At 50.1% G+C, this 19243-nt stretch overlaps 1 protein-coding gene across 3 annotated transcripts in view; it reads left to right on the forward strand.

Moving 5' to 3' along the window:
• The window catches only part of ADAMTS18 (ADAM metallopeptidase with thrombospondin type 1 motif 18), a 141321-nt gene that overhangs the window by 38077 nt on the left and 84001 nt on the right, over nt 1–19243 (forward strand). For 2 of the 3 annotated variants that reach the window (XM_055145562.1, XM_055145564.1), the window contains exon 4: nt 15444–15726. In XM_055145562.1, coding sequence (XP_055001537.1) covers nt 15444–15726 — 283 coding nt within the window. Of the gene's footprint in view, nt 1–15443; nt 15731–19243 lie in introns of those variants that run through there. The other variant, XM_055145565.1, reaches the window with a different exon arrangement.

Consider the following 19243-nt stretch of genomic DNA (forward strand, 5'->3'; position numbering starts at 1 on the left):
GTCTTTCTGAAGCTGGATCCGGATGGGAGGATGTTAGTTTAATTTAATGCAAACAGTCCTTTTGCTGCATTCACCCGGGCTCCCCGGGCCAGCCCCTGCATCTGTTTGGAGTGGTAATTTCGATGCCACAGCAGGCAAATTGGGTTCTCAGCGCAGAAATGTTTAGCCCTTTGTGGGCTTCTGTAGTTTGTTTTTGCATCAAGGCACCAAGTGTTTGCAAACTCCCAGACCTCGCAGGGTAAATAAACGGCTTCTGTTCCCATCTTCGAAGAGAACTGTTTACCTAGCTGCCTCCTGCAAGCAAGGACTGTTCCTTGATCTCTCTATGAAGGTCTGTCACCAACCAGATGCTTTTCAGACATTACCTTATGTCATTCCAAGCAAGGCAAAAGCGAGGCTTCTTTTGATCAATGAGGAAACTGAGGCTAAAGGAGGCAAGTTGCAACAACTTGAGAGTGGAGACAAACTTGAATCAAAGTCCGGACTCCAAATCCTGTTCATTTTTCTCTTTGCTTAGTATAAACTCGACATTTAATACTAGATACAGGGTGATTTAAAAAAAAAACACCTTTAAATTTCTGCAAGGTTGGGGCCATATCTGTGGGGCTGAGGGGGTCATTCCTGGTGGTACGTGAGGGACCATATGTGGTGTTGGGGGATCAAACCAGGATCACTTGCAAGGCTAATGCCTTATCTCTTAGACTATCTCTCTGACCCTAACACCGGATACATGTTTAATGATTACATTTCTGAGTGACAAGTATGAGGAGTTCCTAGGCAAACTCATCTGGCAGATTTAAAAGAAGAAAATATTGATGTCTCTGATAATAAGGCTATCTTTTACGTAAGAATTGTGTCACACAGAGAATTGAATCTGAACAGAGGTCACAGGTCAAATGTCCACAGACTAGTAATGTAATGAGTGATGGGGCCAAGGGGGAAGGTGGGAGCTGTGATGAACTGGAGAACATATGTCATATCCTTAAGGGGCGGTTGCATACGTAAATCAGAGTTTCTGACTTCTCTTTGGAAAATGGGATGCGATAACAGGACTGATTTTAGACTGATTTTAGATTCCTATATGGATGAGATTGTTGAGGCAAAGTTCAACAGTAAAACTTTTTAGGGGGGAGAGTAACACCAGCAAGATCACAGAGGAGAAGTTTCTAGTGTTTGTCTCCTCCTGGAAAAACATCAATTTGAACAGCTACCTGAAAATAAGCTAAATACATCCAAGACTGGAAACTGTAAACTATTAGAAGAGAATATAAAGGGGAAACTCCTTGACTCTGTCTGGCAATGAATTTTTGGACAGGACCCCAGAAGCACAGCCCACAAGAGCAAAAATAGACAAATGAAATTGCACCAAATGGAAAATCTTAGCACAACACAGGGAGTGATACATGTGACAGCTTACAGAATGAAAGGAAAGAGTGGTACACTGTGTGTCTGATAAGTGAATGGTATCCGAAGTGTATAAGGCACTCAACAGCAAGGAAACAAATATCTTGATTCTAAATACAGGCAAAGGACCTGAGTAGTCATATCTCAAAAGAACACTTACAAAATGACTACCGGGAGCACGAACAAGTGCCCAGCATCACTCATCAAGGAAATAGGAATCAAAACTGGACTGAGCTTGCCTAGTGCCTGTTAGAGTGGTTGCTGTCAGAAAGTGATGGCAACTGTTGACAAGGATGTCCAGGAAAGGGAACTTGTGCTCTCCACTGGGAATATACAGGCAGACATTGTGGGAAACAGTGTGAGAGTTCTCAATGGAACAACCACCCCTTCTAGCAATTCTACTCCTAGCTGTAGAGCTAAGGGAAAGGAGATCAGGATGCCAAGAGCTATCTCCTGCTCATAGTTGCATTGCTTAAGGTGTGGAGTCCACCAGAGTCCCCAGCAGAGGATTTGAGGGAAAGGAAACACAGAGTCCATGTACAGCCTATGGAGTCAGCACACTGCTCCGTATACATGGAGTCCATGTGTGTTGTTCAGCTGTAGAACAAGGAAAGCCCACTGTTTGCCATAACATGGATGACTGTGGAGCATGTTATCCTAAGGGAAATAATCCTGAAGTAGCAAGACAGATGCCACATGAGAACCACCTATAGAACATTAAAGGAGCAAAACCCGTGGATTCAGAGAAGAATGGTGTTTCCAGGGGCTGAAGAGTGGGAGAAGTGGAGAGAGATGTTGGTTGATGGTCCAAACCTTCCGTTATGGGTTGGAGAGAGAGGTCGGTAGGCTAAGTACAGGCTAGTGCAGGCTTTGCATGCAGGAGACCCAGGTTCGACCCTCTGCCACACATGGTCCCCAAGAACTGCCAGAAGTGACTTTGAGGCACTTGAGTTGGGAGTAGCACTCAAGCATTACCAGGTGTGACCCAGTACCACCCTCCCACCAAAAAAAAAAAAAAGAAAAGAAAGATGGGAGATGGGGCCGGAGCGATAGCACAGCGGGTAGGGTGTTTGCCTTGCACTCGGCCGATCCGGGTTCAATCCCCAGCATCCCATATGGTCCCCCAAGCACTGCCAGGAGTAATTCCTGAGTGCAAAGCCAGGAGTAACCTTTGAGCATCACTGGGTGTGACCCAAAAAGCAAAAAAAAAAAAAAAAAGAAAAGAAAAAAGAAAAGAAAGAAAAGAAAAAAGAGACAAAGCTTCAGTTCTGCATGATGGGCAAATTCTCGAAATGGGCCCGCGTGGCTGACATATCTGTTGTCTGTGTGATAATACTGTATTTGTTCCTGAAGTTCACTGAGAGTAGATCTAAATGTTCTTCCCATGTACACGTAGATGCATGTAGCCCTGTGAGCTGTGGGCGTGTCAGCATGATCTTGGTCTTGGTAGCATTCCAGCGTAGACTTCCCTGAACACATCCTATTGTGTAGCTTAGAGATCCGCAAATAAATCTCTGCCGAGCCCAGGGAAGAACACTCTGAAGAGAGCCAGGCTGGGCCTCCGGGCCTCCATGCATCTGTTTGCAGCCTCTCGTCTACAAAGTCATTCTTTAAGCCCTGGAAATTCAAGCCCTGAGGGCTGAGGTGGGAGGCGGTGGGTGCGTGAGGAAGCAGGGTATTCAGTGGAGGGGGGCAGAGGCGCTAAGTCACCACATCATTCACAAACACATGCCTCGCCTCTCGGGTACCAGGCTCTCAGGCCAGTTTTCTGCCTGAATAGAAACTGTTTCTTCCTTCCTGCGGCCATTGCCTTACCTACGTCGCATCCCCACAGATCAGAACTTTCGCTGTGTGGTAGAAGGGCCCCTGCTCTACACGGTCCATGGCAGCTTCTTGGTTAAGCGGACGAGAAACCCGCACGCTGGGTAGCAGCCATCTGCTCTTGCTCGCTTTCGAGACTTTGGGCAATCCCTTTGTTCTCTGCGGAACCCTGCTCCCTTCTCTGGAATCGGGGATGAGGCGCACAATTGGGCCGGTGCCACGTGGCGTCGCTCATCACATCTCTAACAGCTGGTTTCTGGCACGGCTTGCAGCTCCAGCTGGCTTCTTAACAAGTGAATGCTGTCAGTTCCACGGGAGGCAGGGCAAGGGGGGGCAGGGTGGGGAGTTGACCTAACCCATCACCACTACAGAGACGGGCAAGTACATATGTCTTCCTTATGCTGAGCACGGAAGGCAGCAGCCGTGTATTCCAACAACGATTGCTCGCCTCTCTTGGAAATAGAACAGACCACTTGCACCACGCCGGCTGAGTCATGGGATCCTGCCCAGTGCTCCATCTAGAAAAACCACTGTTTTCAGCAAACAAGGACTAAGTATTGACAACATACATTCCTTACTTTCAAATGTGGAAACCAAATACTTCTTGCCATGTCATCCTCACGTGGCAAGAGACAAGGATCATTAATTTATTGCTTTTCACAGCCCCCGGAAGGGATTAGCCATGTTGAACTTATCCGAGAACACCTGAATTGGTTTGATGCGGAGGGTTTCAGTACTCCGGTCCCTAAAAATGTTATACTCAGATTTTCCTCTAAAAAAAGCAACTCCAGGCAAAGGGGAGGAATTATGAATGGAGCAACTGGGTGTTGTCAGGTGTGTGCTCATGCCATCGTTTTCTGTACGTGTCCCACCATCTGGCGTGTTGCAGACGAGTCTCAGGTAGAATAGGAAAGTATCAAATGGGTACAGTCTCTCTGTGGAGCAGAACTTCCTACCCGTGGGGCCCAGCCAGTTTTCTAAAGCAGGAACTGGTTTTCCAAGTTCTCTCCTTCAAAACTTCAGCCTTTCCTTACTAGCTGAAACTTTGCATGTCAAGAGTTTGAACTGTCGGGGCCAGAGCGATAGCACAGCGGGTAGGGCATTTGCCTTGCACGCGGCTGACCTGGGTTCGATCCCCAGCGTCCCATATGGTCTTCCCAGCACCGCCAGGAGTAATTCCTGAGTGCATGAGCCAGGAGTAACTCCTGTGCATCTCCGGGTGTGACCCAAAAAGAACAAAAAATGCATCTTGAGTCAACTATTAAATGTTCAGAGCCAATCATATAAAATAATTTAAAAAAATGTTTGAACTGTCAAGGCAGGAGCGAGGCATGGAAGTCAGAACAATGAATTAATAACCAGGTGGATCCAATTCATCAGGTACCTGTTTGTCTCCCACATAGCCATGTCAGGAAGCGCAGGAATTAATTTCCAGTGGAGTCTGTCGTGTCAGCCTTCACTTTAAGCACGTTGCCATATTTCCAATTCACTGGTGAATTCTACAGGTGTGTCCTGAGCACCTCCCACATGCCAGACACTAGATGGAGGAAATGGAAGGACAGACGTGGGTCCCTAAAGTCTGCAGGGCAGGGGACAATAAAAGACCTAAGCCATCAGCTGCACAGGGCCCCTCCAACAATGACTAAGACATAAAAGCACACTCAGGCAGAGAAGGACAAGGTGGGTTTGGATTTCAGGGGGTGGACTCAAACGTTGACTGTGGGCAAAAATCTCAGTAGAGGGAGGTATCAGAGAAAGAATGTTCCAGACCCAGGAAGGAGCCACCCAAAGATCTCTAGACTGGAGAGTAACTGTCCTGGTCTCTGGAGCAGCCCCGAGGCCTAGCTATGGAGTCTAGTTCCAGGGCAAAGAGCGGTGGGTGATGGACCTAGAGGCTATCCGGGCTGTGGAGTTCGAGGGGAACGAAGGTCACTGCCGAGTGCCGTGCCCTCCACGTGTCTTAGCTCGACACTCGCTGTGTAATAACGCGGCCTGTGTGTGCCCCTTTCGGTGTGAGGCATTCGGAGACAAAACAAAATGCTTTGGGGCAAGTGAAGGAGGGATGGCCCACCAGGAGGCGGGGGGGGGGGGGAGGTTCTGGTTTCTTCCAAGCCTGGAGGGAGGATATGACACAACTGGAAGGAGAACACAGGGAAGGGCAGGATTAGGCACACGCGCGAGATCAGCTGTGGGTGGAGACTGCTCCCCTCTGCTCTTGGTCGCGCTGTGCTGCCCTGAGCACTCGGGAGCCGTTGGGAGGACGGCGGATTTGAGGCTGGGCGCAGCAGCTGGGAGTCTGACATTCCAAATAAAACACACACTCACACACAACTCAGATGGCAGTGGCAGTGTCCTGAGGGTGGGGGCCCGTGTGTGTGTGTGTGTGTGTGTGTGTGTGTGTGTGTGTGTGTGTGTGTGTGGCGTCCTCAGGCAGGAGTGACTGTGGAGGGTGGTGGTGGGGAGGGCAGGGGAGGCTTGTTGCAAGGCCCCGTGTGAGGCTCGTGGAAAGTCTGGATCCTGTTAAACCCAGGCGTGCTGGCCGGCCGGGGCCCTCTGGCTGCCATGTGCTTTCCAAATGGCCCCCGTCCCCGGCTTCCTTATAAACCGCCCCGTACTCCAGGACGGACTGCGGGAGGGAGGCTGGCAGGAAGCCAGACTGTCCCGTGTCCGTGCCCTTCAGGTGAGCGACCTCTGCATGGCCGAGCTGCGTGTCAGTGCCCGCCGGCTGGACACCTGTGCCTCTTGTGGGTGGCCGTGGGGGGTCCTGGGGGCTGGGAAGATGTGACGGGTCTTCGCCGTGATGTCACAGTGAGGTCGGAGGTGCGGAGCAGGGAGGGGCCCAGAGAGGACACAGAGAGGCGTGTCGCCCGTTTGTGCCCGTGGCGTCAGCTGCGCTTAGTAAAGCCACATCACAGAGGCCACTGGAGCCTGGGGTCTCTCTCAGACCCACGGAGCAGCTGTTTCCGTGGCACTGCTGGCCACCCTCCTCCCTTCAGGGGTGGAAATGGAGAGAAGCAGCCAAGACGATGACACTGTGACTTGAGGGCCACTCGAGTCCAGCCCTCATTTCTTTCTTCCTTTTTTTTTTTTTAAAAAAAATTACTTTTTAATTCAAAATTTTATTTTATTTTTATAAAGCTGTTCACAATGATTTATTATGTTCAATATTCTGACACTAATCTCACCACCATCACACCTTCCCGCTGCTGTAATTTCATTATTTCCCGCCACCACCCAAGCCTGCCCCAAAAAGCAGGCCCTAAATAATTTATTTAGTATTGCTTGTTATGATTAACCTGCTAAAAATGATCCCAAAAAATTTCCTTAGAGGAAAGTGTGTGAAGATTATTATATCTTACCCTGGAGCTATTAAGCTTTTGTATAAGAAATTACAAACACGTTGTTACATGTTGATCTTTGTGTGTTAATATAATATATATGTATATGTATATATATATATGTATTTATTGAGATTGGTTGCCTTCTACTTCACCCCCATCCAGTGTGGTTTGCCGCTCTTGCTTGGTCTATCAGTGGTGTAAAGTATGAGATGTCACTCCAGAAATTCAAAATTTTATTTTATTTTTTTATTTTATTTATTTATTTTTGAAAATTTAAAATGTCCTTAAACATTTTTTATTTCTTTGATTTTTTTAATTGTTAAAAAATTTGACATTTTGTTTTTGTATTGAAGCATTTAACAATGCAAAGACTATACTTAAACTGGCAGTATTATAAACATTTCTTTCACATTTATTCATTTATTTATTTTTTAATGTTTTTCTTTTTTATTAAATCACCATGTGGAAAGTTACAGTTTCCAGGCTTATCTCGGTTATACACTGCTCGAACACCCGTCCCTTCTCCCGTGCCCATATTCCACCACCAAAAACCCCAGTATACCTCCCAGCCCCCCGCCCCCACCCTGCATGCGTAGCCGATAAATTTCACTTCATTTTCTCTTTACCTTGATTACATTCCATATTTCAACACAATATTCACTATTGTTGTTGGAGTTTCTCCTCAAAAAAAGAGCCCTGCTGACAAGGAAGCATTTGATAGTTAGTTTTCCATTGCTGAGAATGAAGAGATATGAAATCTCTTCATATGATGAGAATGAAGAGATATGAAGGTTTAGGATTTCTGTATTTTAGTACTTTAGTAGTTAAGTCCAGTGAGATTTATGTTAGAAGTTGCATCATTTCCCTTCCTGGGGCAGCATGGGGCTCTGGCTTAGTTCACAGTCGAGAGACATTGGCGGAAGCAGTTGCTGGTACCCAAAGTAGTTTAGCTGGCCTCCGGATTGTGGTCATCAGCAGCAGAGCGGCCGTACAAATAAACATGTGGCCACCGGAAACTCAAAATTTTAAATAGGTTGATACAGCTGGAGTTACATTTTCAACTGGATGGTGTCTTTGAGGTCCAGAGGCATCTCTGCAGCTTCTTGCTTTCTTCTGACCCTTGAAGTCTGATAAGAAGCACCCCTTCCCCCATGGCGGCCGCCCCCAGAAGAACGGGCAGCTGCTCTGAGGGGAGGCTCTGTCAGGAGGACCAGTTTCCAGGAACAGAGGCTGAAGCCCACAACGTAACCAGCAACAGTCATTCGGGAGACGCTGAGAGGTCAAAAGGGGTCAGATATTCCAGCAATTTCCTTCCAACCTTCCACCTCTCTCTCCTACCCTCAACCCAACCAAGTCCCAAAGCTTAAATCCCAGCAACCCTCCGAGGTGGAAAAACTCAAGCTTCTTCCTTGCAGTTCCATTTGCAAGAATCCTGCGACCAGGCCCCCTTTCTGATCCCACAGCCCTGCGTTGTTCTCCCTGTTTCTCAGTAAGTAGAAAGAACACTTAGGCACGTCCTAGAGTTTCAGGGGGACCCAAGGGGGAAATTATAGTGCAAACACGCGTTAGCAAAAGAGCCGCCTGTTTTGTTCCCTCCAGTCATCGTATGTCAGAGATATCACCTCAGGGACACCAGCCGGCCTGTGGCTATGCCAAGCTCTGTTCTTACCTCTCCAGAAGCATCAACTTTGTTCATCCTTGGAACTCCCTTGCAAGACTGCGCTTTTATTATGCCTGTTTGACAAGCCAGGCTGGTGAGTACCTCACCGATTTGTAAACTTGCCCCACGATGAGGGGAATGACATGCCTGAACCCTCTGTGACGCCGTGACCCCGAGTCGTGAGCCCCTCCAGCCTTTCCCCGGTCCTGACTCCCTGTGGTTGAATTTGCGTGGACTGGGCTTGACTGCCTGGGGAAGGGAGATTACTTTGTATCTGGAAGTGAAAAACGCTGTAAATCTCCTAAATTATATTGTGAGTCCTGCCAGTGATGACACTGACACCCGTGAATAGGTGGGAAATGCCAGATTTTGATGAAGATGTTCTTCCTTCCTCCCAAAGAGAGAAATCCCCTCCACCACCGCTTCAACGATAATAGGGAATCCTGAGTTTCCATTCTTTATGCTAAAGCATGCGTTTGCGTGTGAAGGCCTGGGCGAGTGGCCTGTGGGACTCAGCGTGTGTAAACACAGATGGTGGGACATCCCAGTGCTATTGCAGTACGTTAGGAACCTTCTAGAGAGCAGAGGACACGGCTAACGTGCTTGTGTGCTCGGCCAGATGACTTCTGTGGTCTCGTCGTCACCTGTCCAGATGCTGCTACTAGTCCCCCCCACGGACCTCCTAGACAGTATTTTTCCCCCTGACTTCTTATTCGAATTTATTTGTACCCAGAAGTATTGAGTTGAATTACTGAGATAACTCGAACATGTGAAATTCCATTTCCAAACTGAGGGAGGAAATTAAAAAACTGGCGAGGTTTGCGTTTGGGACCTTTTTGATCCCTCATTTTGTCACTTGGTTGTTCAAGTTCACGTCCTTTTATTTGTCTGTTCTGGAGTCATGCCGGTTGCTCTGTGGTTGGGCAGGGGTCACTCTCAGGAGGTCATGTGGTACTGGGGATTGATCTGTGACCAGCCGCATGCAAGGCAAGTGATAGACAGTTTCTCATGTGTTCTCAGGACAAGTCCCAAATTTCCTTTTTTAATGCTGTTGTGGGTTTGGTTTTTTTTTCCTTGGAGAGAGGGTGGTGGGTGCTGACCATTCACACAGTGCTCAGGGCTCACTTCTGTCTCTCAGGCTCACTTCCGGTGGTGCTCTGGGAACCATGTGTGGTGCTAGGGATCAAACCAGGACCAGCAGCTTGCAAGTGCCTACCTCTCCACCCCATTTTTTTTTCTTTTTAGGTCACACCCATGATGCTCAGGTGCTGCTCCTGGCTCTGCACTCAGGAATTACTCCTGGTGGTACTTGGGGGACCATATGGGATGCTGGGGATCAAACCTGGGTCAGCCATGTGCAAGGCAAATATCCTACCCACTGTACTATCACTCTGGTCCCTCCACCCCATCATTAAAAAAAATGATTATTAATTTAACACTTTTCTCACTGGTTTTCAGTTTAGTCTAGTATCTGATAAAATTCAATTCTATGAATTGCCGTTTCACAGATGGGAAAAGAAGTGGGTGGGTGGTGAACACGACGGCCACTCAGTGCCTCTATTGCAAACCACAACACCCAAGAGGAGAGAGAGAACAAAAGGGAATGTCCTGACACAGAGGCGGGGTGGGATGGAAGGATGGGATTGGGGGGTGGGAGGGATGCTGGGATCGGTGGTGGAGAATGGGCACTGGTGGAGGGATGGGTTCTCGAGCATTGTATGACTGAAACACAAGCACGAAAATATGTAAATCTGTAACTGTACCCTCACAGTGATTCACTAATAAAAAATTTAAAAAAAAAACCAATTAAAAAAAACACCAATGTCTGAGTATAAAAAAACAAAAATAAACATGGTACTTATGTCATGTTATTTCTATAAAAAAGTGCAAACTATGTAAAAAAAAAGAAATGGGTGGGGGTAGGGGGAGCAGCTTCTAGTGTTTAAACACAATTAGCAAGCAGCAGAGCTTAAAATTTACCTCCAAACTGATTTAAGGCTATTTTGGAGGGGGATGGGCAGAAGGGGGGCTGGTAGCTGGACCATATCCTGTAGTGCTCAGAGCTTACTCCTGGCTCTGTGCTCAGAGGTCACTCCTGGTGGTGCTCAGGGGACCCTATGGGGTCCCAGGGAATGGAGGGGGGTTGGATGGATGCAAGGCAAGTGCCTTAACCCACGTGCTATCTCTTTGGCCCCAAACTGATTTAGTTCGCTGTGAAGCATTTCCCTTCACCCGCTGTCCTATTGCCATTCTGGTTTATCCTAATCGTTTTTGTAACTTCATCACCAAATCCTGACGTGTCCTCACGCCAAAGGTCTTCCTCGGCAAAATGTTTCCTCCGTCCCTCCTGTCCCTCCTGTCTTTGTTGTTCTCATCGGTCTTTCCTTTTCCGGCCCATCCCTTGGTCCGTGAGCATCTGTTCCCCTCAACCCGCTCTCCTACCATGGTTCACTTCTACTCGACTGACATTTCCCCCCTGTACCTCGGGGGGAGATACTGGTTAGTACTTAGGACCGAATTTTTTATAAAGAAGGTGGCCTTGGGGCCGGGGGAGCACACAGCATTAGGGGGCACGTGCACCCACCCTGAGTTTGATGTCCCTGGGGCAGCCACAGGTGGACTAGCCTGGAGGCGCCTTAGCACCGAGTGTGGCCTGGATCCCCGAGCACTGTGGGGTAACCAGGGCCTGAGCTGCACTGCATCGTTGGGCTCACCCGGAACTGCCGCCCTGGCTGGTGCGATTGTCTCCCCCTCTCCCGTCAAATACGGAAGGGAGCCCTTGGGCTGGGGAGGTCAGAGGGCTCGTGTGAGCGCCACGTGCCTCACGTGTGCAAAGCCCTGGAAGAGAGTGAGCTGTTTTGGCTGACATCTCGACATGCTGGTTCTCGTTGGGGACAGGTGGGGGAAGTGAAGCATGAAAAAGCATTTGGTGACCAGGAACTGCAAGGGGATGTCACGGGCAGCCTTTCTCCGAGGGGAGCTCGTTGCTCTCTCTGCCCGTTCGTCTTTATTGAAAATAGGGATAGAAAAAAGGAGCCGCCCGGCCACTCCCTCCTTTCGGATGCCCGACTACTTCTCTACCTCTCTTATTCACGGGCAAACGGGCTCACCAATAGCATTCTCGCATTGGGTCTTTCACTGTGGGATGACATCAGAGGCTTAAGCAATGGGATCCAGACTGGCTGACACACCCTGCAGGGACCCCACCTGGCTTCCTAGCTAGTTCACGCTGAGCTTTTGGATAGTACAATGGTTAGGGAGCTTACCTTGCATACAGCTGACTCAGCATCCCATGTGGTCCCCCACACCTGCCAGGAGTGATCCTTGAGCACAGAGCCAGGAGTAAGCCCTGAGCACCATTGGGTATGGCTCAAAAACCAACCTTCCCCAAGCTACCCCCAACTCCCCCCCCCAAAAAAAACCCCAGAAATGCATATATAGCACCACATAACTCCCTAGCTCTTTCTGGACTCTTGCTTTCCCTGTGACATCCAAGGCCTCTGGTAGGAGGCCAGTGGGGCCCCCAGGAAGGCCTAAGGAGCATTTCATGAAATGCTCGTGATGGGACCCTTCGATGATGATGTTGGCCACTGAAATCTAAAAGACAAACGATACGAACACAGCTTTGTGTGCTGGCCTCTGTCAAAAGTGCAAAACGGCCAGATGGGATCTGAAGAGTATGGATTCTTGATCAGGGTCCACTAATTTTTGTTTTTGTTTTTTTAAATTCAGCTCAGTGAGGTTACTGAGGTTCTAGGTCTTTCCAGATGGAAGTGGCTGCAGGCTGCATGCAGGAAGGCTATTGAGAGCAGGCCCACCGTCTGCCCAGTAGGGGGCGTGGGGTGTTGCTATCCTCCCTTCCCTTTCTCTTCAGAGGCTGGAGCCTGGGTGGAGAGCAGGGGCCAGCCCCCAGCCCATGGCAGCCAGGTTTCCCTGGACTCCAGCATTTCCTGCGGGGGAAGCCTGATTGGGAACGGGGAAGGGGGGGGAGGTTGGGGGGAGGGAGGGTCGTCATGCTGCATCTCTGAGCTCTCAGCTGGCTTCCGGTTGTCCATCTTCCTTCTGTCTGGACTTTCCTCTGCTGGACCTGCCAGAAGGAGCTTTTGTGATGCTTCCTTCGCTGAGCCGTTTTGTGTAGCTAGCAGGAAGCCACACAAGAAGCAGAACCCAGAAGACCTTATTCCCCTCTCGGTGTGAGATGTCTCCTGTGTACACTCTACCGCCACACGCACAAGGGAACAGACAAACATCACAGTCATGGTCTTTGGGATACTGGCCTTCGAGTCTTACACTGCAGCATATAGTGGGTATAGTGGTCTAGGTTCCTTTTCTTTCCATCAAAGAAAGAAAATACCCCCACGCCCCACCCCCATCCCTAGTGGTTTTCCTCCCTAACACGTGCATGCCAAATTTCTGTCTCGTTAACGCGAATTCTGGATTTGGGTCTTTGTCCCTTCCTTGCTGCTCAGTTGAGGCCCTGCGGTCCCTGCGCGTTGGTCTCCAGAAGGGCTAGCCCTTGGGGGCTGCTTCTGTCTCTCTGTAGAAATTCGTGTTCTCTCCGAAGTTGCGCTTTGGTCTCCAGGAGCAAGAGGCAAATGGAAAACTTCCAAACTGGTTGGTCCAGTTAAGGCACTTCAGTGTCTGGAGCCTTTGATGTCGCTCAGCCCGGCTCCTCTGGGCAATCCACTCACTTCGCTGGGAGCTGTGAAGGCTGTTGTCTATTGTCTCCTTGCAGTTTCGCAAGAAGGGAGAGCATTTGAAAGTGGGGCTTAAGAAAAGTTCTGCTGAGAAGTGGGGGGGGGGGGATGAGACCCTAATTCTCCCAGTGCTTCCAGCTGGCATTTCATGGAAGGCTCCTGCCTTGACTCTTTGCAGAGATCCCCCAGATCCTGGATGCTAAGGAGAGGGGATCCGTAAAATGGGTTGCCTCAGAAGCAGAACTCCCAAAAAGACGGTGGTTACTGATCAAAGACAAGCACCCCCTTATCTCTCTACTGGAGGGGTGGCTGGAGGAAGATGCCTCCTCCTTTCTCCCACTGGGGTGGGAAAGCGGCATCACTTCGGGTAGGAGATGCAAGGCATTGTGGGGTCCCAGAGTTTGCTGGTGGCTCACACATGAACACTGTCTTACGACTTCCCAAGACATCCCTGGGATGAGAGATAAACAGGAGAAGACATTCCTGGGTTCAGGGGAGAGATTCACAAAACCCAAGTAACCACTTTCAGCTTCTCCAGCTAAAAACGGAAGAAAGTGTGTGTGTGTGTGTGTGTGTGTGTGTGTGTGTGTGTGTGTGTGTGTGTGTGTTGGGCGGGGGGAGGGTCTCAGGCCAAGCATACTAAAGGAGGGAGAGGTCGCTGTGCCTGCCTTTTGGTTAGCCAATGGACGTCTTCGGGTTTCCTTCTAACCTTGGCAGAAAAAAAAAAAAGCAATTGATGTCTCCGCTGGCATGTCGTCCCTTCCCTGGTGTGTTTTCTCTGCCGACTGGTCCTCCACTTCCCTCCACACCCAGTGGCTCCCTGGTGCCTGCCAGTTGTCTAGCCATGGAGTGTGTGTGTGTGTGAGTGTGTGTGTGCAGTGACAGGTGCGAGGGCAGTGAGGTCTTACCTTACATTCATATCCTGAGCTGTCAGGATAGACTTGGGCTCTCCATAGCCCCAAACTGGAGTGGGGAGGAGAACAGATGAATGAAAGAATAAGTACAAAGAACAAAGGGTTGTTACATAGTCCAGAAGCACGTGACATTCGGTCTGAGACATTCGGTGATGGTCTCTGCCGCCAGAAATACGCCTCGGGACCTTCCGTTGGGTTTCTCCCAGTCAGCTTTGGTGCCAGTTGGCTTCTTAATCGATTGTTTGTTGGTTTCTTCATATATTGTTTCTAAGAACCTACACTAGGGGCGATTTCCAGCACGGAGCTGGAGTTACATGTCTGGAGATTTCCCTTACTGGGATCGCTTATGCTTAAAGAACAGCTTCTGCTTGGCTTTCTAGAGTTTCACCTATGCCTGTGTGTCTGCTGACGCTTCAATACTCAGCTCTGGAAGCCAGGGCAAGAGAGTGGCAGGGAGAAGGCAGATGGCTGGGGTGCAGCCAGCCTGGATTCTTGTCCCTGCACCCGCGTGGTCCCCTGAGCAGTCCTTGGACAGTCCGAGTAACCCCCAGCACCACCAAATCTGAGCCGCTGTATCCTCGGGTGCTTGCAGGGAATCACCTGTTGCCTGAGTACCCCGGGGAGGGGCCCTGAGCCTCCTGAGAATTGCCTGATAGAAACCCCAAAATCAGCTCTAGATACTTCTTGCGCCAAGAGGGCAGGGGTGGAGGTGACAAATTGTTCCCTCCAAGTGAAGTGGCCGAGGCTCAGGACTGTGGGAGTGTGTGAGGGGAGAGGCGGGGACAGCCCAGTCTCCTCCCAGATGGGGCCGTGCAGGGCGTTACGGCCTTGGGTTTGAGATCCATTCCACAGTGCAAGGAACGGGTGGATGCACGTGGATGGGGACGCTGGCCAGCCTGGGGAGATGCTAATGGGGAGGGTGGGACGTGGAGCCGTGTCCTCAGGAACGGGGACTGCCCCACTGCCAGGGGCTCGGGCCGGTGGATGATTGACAGCCAGGAACCCCAGGGCTGTGAGGTTTGAAGGGCATAGTGGGTTTGCATTTTGCCTACCGACTCCTCCTGCCGTCTGTCCGACACATGCCAGCTGTCTTAGGGGCTCATCCTTAAGAGCCAAGGCAGCCGCTCAGGACACCAAGGCAACACGTCTGCATTCATCTGACCTACACCCTGAACTTGCCATTGGAGGGGGGATGGGCTGCCCAAGTTCATCACCATCATTTCCAGGTGTCCAGGCCCCGGGTGGCAACATGGCCCAGAACTAGAACCCAGCTCCTAGCCTAGGTCAGCAGCCAAGACTGGTAGTTAGGGGCGGTGTCCGCCAAAGGCAAGGAAGGCTGGGACCACTTACTCTTAGCTGCACCCGTAGTGGCCAGGATCTACTCCCTGAGGTGCGTGGGGGACTACGTGATGCTGGGGATTGACCCCAAGACCCCTGTGCGTGAAGCTAGTCCTCCAGCCTATGACCCCCAGTTTTCCTGATGGTGCTGATGACGTGAGGGGTCACTCGGCCAGTCTCACGCCTGCGGCCTGCACAGGGGAAGCAGCTGGCAGGCCGGGACTGCGACCTGGAATCACGGGTGTTTCTCTGTGTTTGGTCTTTCCAGTCGGGGCTCATCAGGACACGGAGACACGAATTCCTCATCTCGCCGTTACCTCCGCGCCTGGCCCAGGAGCACAACTTCAGCTCTCCGGCCGGCCACCATCCTCACGTGCTGTATAAACGGACGGCCGAGGAGACGGTGCAGCGGGGCCGGGCCCCCCCGAGCTCCAGCCAACACGGGCCCAGCCGCTCCCCACGTCCCGCCCCCCATGCGACTCCGGAGCCACAGAACCAGCCTCCCCCTCCAAGGTGGCAAAAGCAGCATTTTTGTGGACGACGCAAGAAATGTATGTAAGGAAACTTTTTCTCCTTCTGTCCTTAAGGGGGTTCCCCGCCAGTTTTCTTGAGCGCTGTAGGGGGTGCCGAGGGTGCAGGATTAAATGGGGCTGCACAAAGCCCCCCCCCACTGAAATGAGTCACAGAGGCAGGCAGATTAGTCACCCCTTATGAGGGGGATCAGTGGTCTCAGATTAAAGTAGGAAGGTGTGAGACCGGAGAGATAAGTACAGCGGGCTTGGCTTGCATGCGCAGACCTGGTTTCATCCCAGCATCCCATAGGGTCCCTCTGACCCCCACAAAGCCAGCACTAAGCACTTAGAACCACTGGTTATGGCCAGAAGACCAAAAAATTAAGTAAGAGGTTTTTTCTCCTCTTAGCATCTTTTTAGTTACATGTCTCGGTGTTATCTTGGTTCCTGTGAGATAATACCAGGCACTGCAGAAAAAGCACCCAGACTTCCAATCATGAAAGAAATCAGTTGATTTTACCCGAAGCTCCCAGGAGTGGTCGCGTGTGCCTTTGACGGTCACTAAGAGAGACGCCTGGGGAATAAAAATAGCCCCCCCACTGCCACTCCCAAGAAGGTGGCAGTTGAAATTCAGAGAGCCTGAGTCAGGTTTGTGACCCAGACACTACCTGCCTCCTGCCTTTTACTTTCTTTTTTTTTCATTTTATTTATTTATTTTAAATTTTTTTTTTTTTGGTTTTTGGGTCACACCCAGCGATGCTCAGGGGTTACTCCTGGCTCTGTACTCAGGAATCACTCCTGGCGGTGCTTGGGGGGCCCATATGGGATGCCGGGGATCGAACCTGGGTTGACCACATGCAAGGGAAATGCCCTGCCCACTGTGCTATCACCCTGGCCCCACCTCCTGCCTTTTTCAACCAGCAGCATCCACCAGAAATGCAATGCAAACGTAATCTTAAGTTTTCTAATTGTCACATTGCAAAAGAAATAGGTGACTTTTTTTTTTTTTTTGCTTTTTGGGTCACACCCAGCAATGCTCAGGGGTTACTCCTGGCTCTGCACTCAGGAATTACCCCTGGCGGTGCTCAGGAGACCATATGGGATGCTGGGAATCGAACCCAGGTTGGCCGCATGCAAGGCAAACGCCCTACCCACTGTGCTATCGCTCTAGCACCAAGAAATAGGTGACTTAAGGCTGAATTTTTATTTGGCCGAGTCTTTACAAAGTAACACATTCAGGTTGTTCCAGACATCCCAAAAATTTTACAGCCCTGGAAGCCCTGGAATCAAGTCTTATCTTTTTTTTTCTCTTTTGTCTTTGGGTTATAGCTACATAACCCAGCTATGCACAGGGGTTCTTCCTGGCTCTGCATTCAGGAATTACTCCTGGCAGTGCTGGGGAACAATATGGGATACTGGGGATCGAACCCAGGTCTGCCACGTGCAAGGCAAACACCCTAAGCTGTACTATAGCTCCAGCCTTTCAAGTCTTACCTTTCAACCAAAAACTACATCCATTCCTTGCCCCAGGGAGGTAGCTTCAGCAGGGAGGCCTCTGCCAAGCACACATAGGACCCTGAATTCAAAGCCTGATGCCATCTCGGTCCCCACCATCCATCACCGGGTGTGGCCCCAAATGCGAATGAAGCAAGTGAGTCGGCGAGATTGTGCAGGAGTTGAGGATCACGTCACACATGCAGTTAACCTGGCTCCTTTCCCAGTGCCCACAGAGTTCCCACACGGTTCCCAGAGCATTGCCGTGTGCAGCCCTGGAGGTCCCCAGCCCCGAGGGGCCCAAAGAGCCACCCATCTTTGGGCACTCACATGGAACGCCCCGCCTGGTTGGGGAGAATGGCCAGGAGAGCCCAGAGTGCCCCTTAGAACTCCTCACGCGAATGAAATAAAGCTCGGCTTCTCGTGTGGCACCAGCCACATTTCCAAGACCCAGTTGTCCCACGTGTCCGAGAGTAAGAAGCCCAGGGAGATAGTGGCCAGATGCTGGTGCCGGCCATGGTGCTGCCGAGGTGCTGGCTGGGAGCTCTCGGGAAAGCTGGCGCCGGTGCCACTCGAACTGGACTTTGGAGGTGACTGAAAGTCCCTCTTGCGGGGAACATCTATGTGACATGACTCTGCAGTGACTCATAGTGGCTGGGATCGGTCGCTTGACGTGAGCTAGCAAACATGTTTCTCCTGCTTGGTGATTGGGTCCTGGTGATCTTTTTAACGGTGAGGTCCAGAGGTCCAGTGTCACTTGTCAGTGACCAGCCTGGGGTTTTAATCTGCTTTTTTAAAAAAATAAGTCTTAAGGAGACAAAAATGCCTTTATTTGCAGATGTTTTATTTTACTGAGGTTTTATTTGTGTGCCACTGGTTTCCTATACTCTGCACATCTGGGGAACCTCTTCATGCCTCAGTAGGTCTGTCGGTCCCTGCAGCCCTCGGCCCCTGAAATTCTATGGCCATTTCCAGGACCAGACTCACCCTCTCTACTCTGCCCTTCCACCCGCCCTGCCTCCTTTGGTAGCTCCCATCTGTTTGGGAGAGGGTGGGTTATTTTTGTTATAATTTTGTTCCTTGGGCTATTAATATTCCACATGAGAAAAACCATCTGGTAATTAGCCCTGGGAATTGCATTGCTGGGTCATGCACTATATTTGTTTTGTGGTGGTGGTTTTTTATTGGGGGGGGCTACAGCTATTGGTGCTCAGGGGTGCTCTTGGCAAAGTCGGGGGCCAGCCCTGTGAGCTCCCTCCTGGCCCTGTTTCTAGTGAAGGAATTATCCTAGTGCCTGTTCCAGTGTACATTCCATCAACAGTCAAGGAAAAGCTGTGACCTCACCTCACCAATCCATTGTTTTCAGTCTTTTCATGAAAGTTATTTTCATACTGTATCTGAAGAGCATCTCACTATTGTGACAATACCGGTTGTTACTGGATGAAGATACATCTACTTTAGTAGTGCATAGTCACTACCTGAACTCTCTGGTTACCCTTTACCTTCCCAGCAGCCCTGGGCTTGTCACTGTACCTCAACCAAAGCTTGCACTTCAAGGTCTCTCCGAGACTCCGGCCAGTAACACTTCTGGGAAGGTGGCCCACACTGTTCCAGTCACAAAAGCTTTTGAATATAACCTAAATATCGCCCATGATTCTGTTGTTCTCCTAACAATAGAGTCATTATCGTTATCAGGTAAATAGCCCTTACTGAACTCTTACTATGTGCTTTGTTAAAGTTTCTGTTGGTGAAACGAGTGTAAAGTCTGGCCATGTTCCACAGAATCTTAGTTGTTTCAATAAAATGTTAAATAGAATTATCATAAATTAGATGCAAATGGTAATGTTTATTTCCTCAATAATATAAAGGAACATCTCCTGTTTTTTTTTTTTTTTTAAAACTGGGGGCTGGAGCGATAGCACAGCAGGTAGGGCGTTTGCCTTGCACGTGGCCGACCGACCCGGGTTCGATTCCCAGCATCCCATATGGTCCCCTGAGCACCGTCAGTAGTAATTCCTGAGTGCAGAGCCAGAAGTAACCCCTGTGCATCGCCAGGTGTGAC

Source organism: Sorex araneus, chromosome 8, assembly GCF_027595985.1.
Source record: "Sorex araneus isolate mSorAra2 chromosome 8, mSorAra2.pri, whole genome shotgun sequence".
In the NCBI taxonomy this organism is placed as follows: domain Eukaryota; kingdom Metazoa; phylum Chordata; class Mammalia; order Eulipotyphla; family Soricidae; genus Sorex; species Sorex araneus.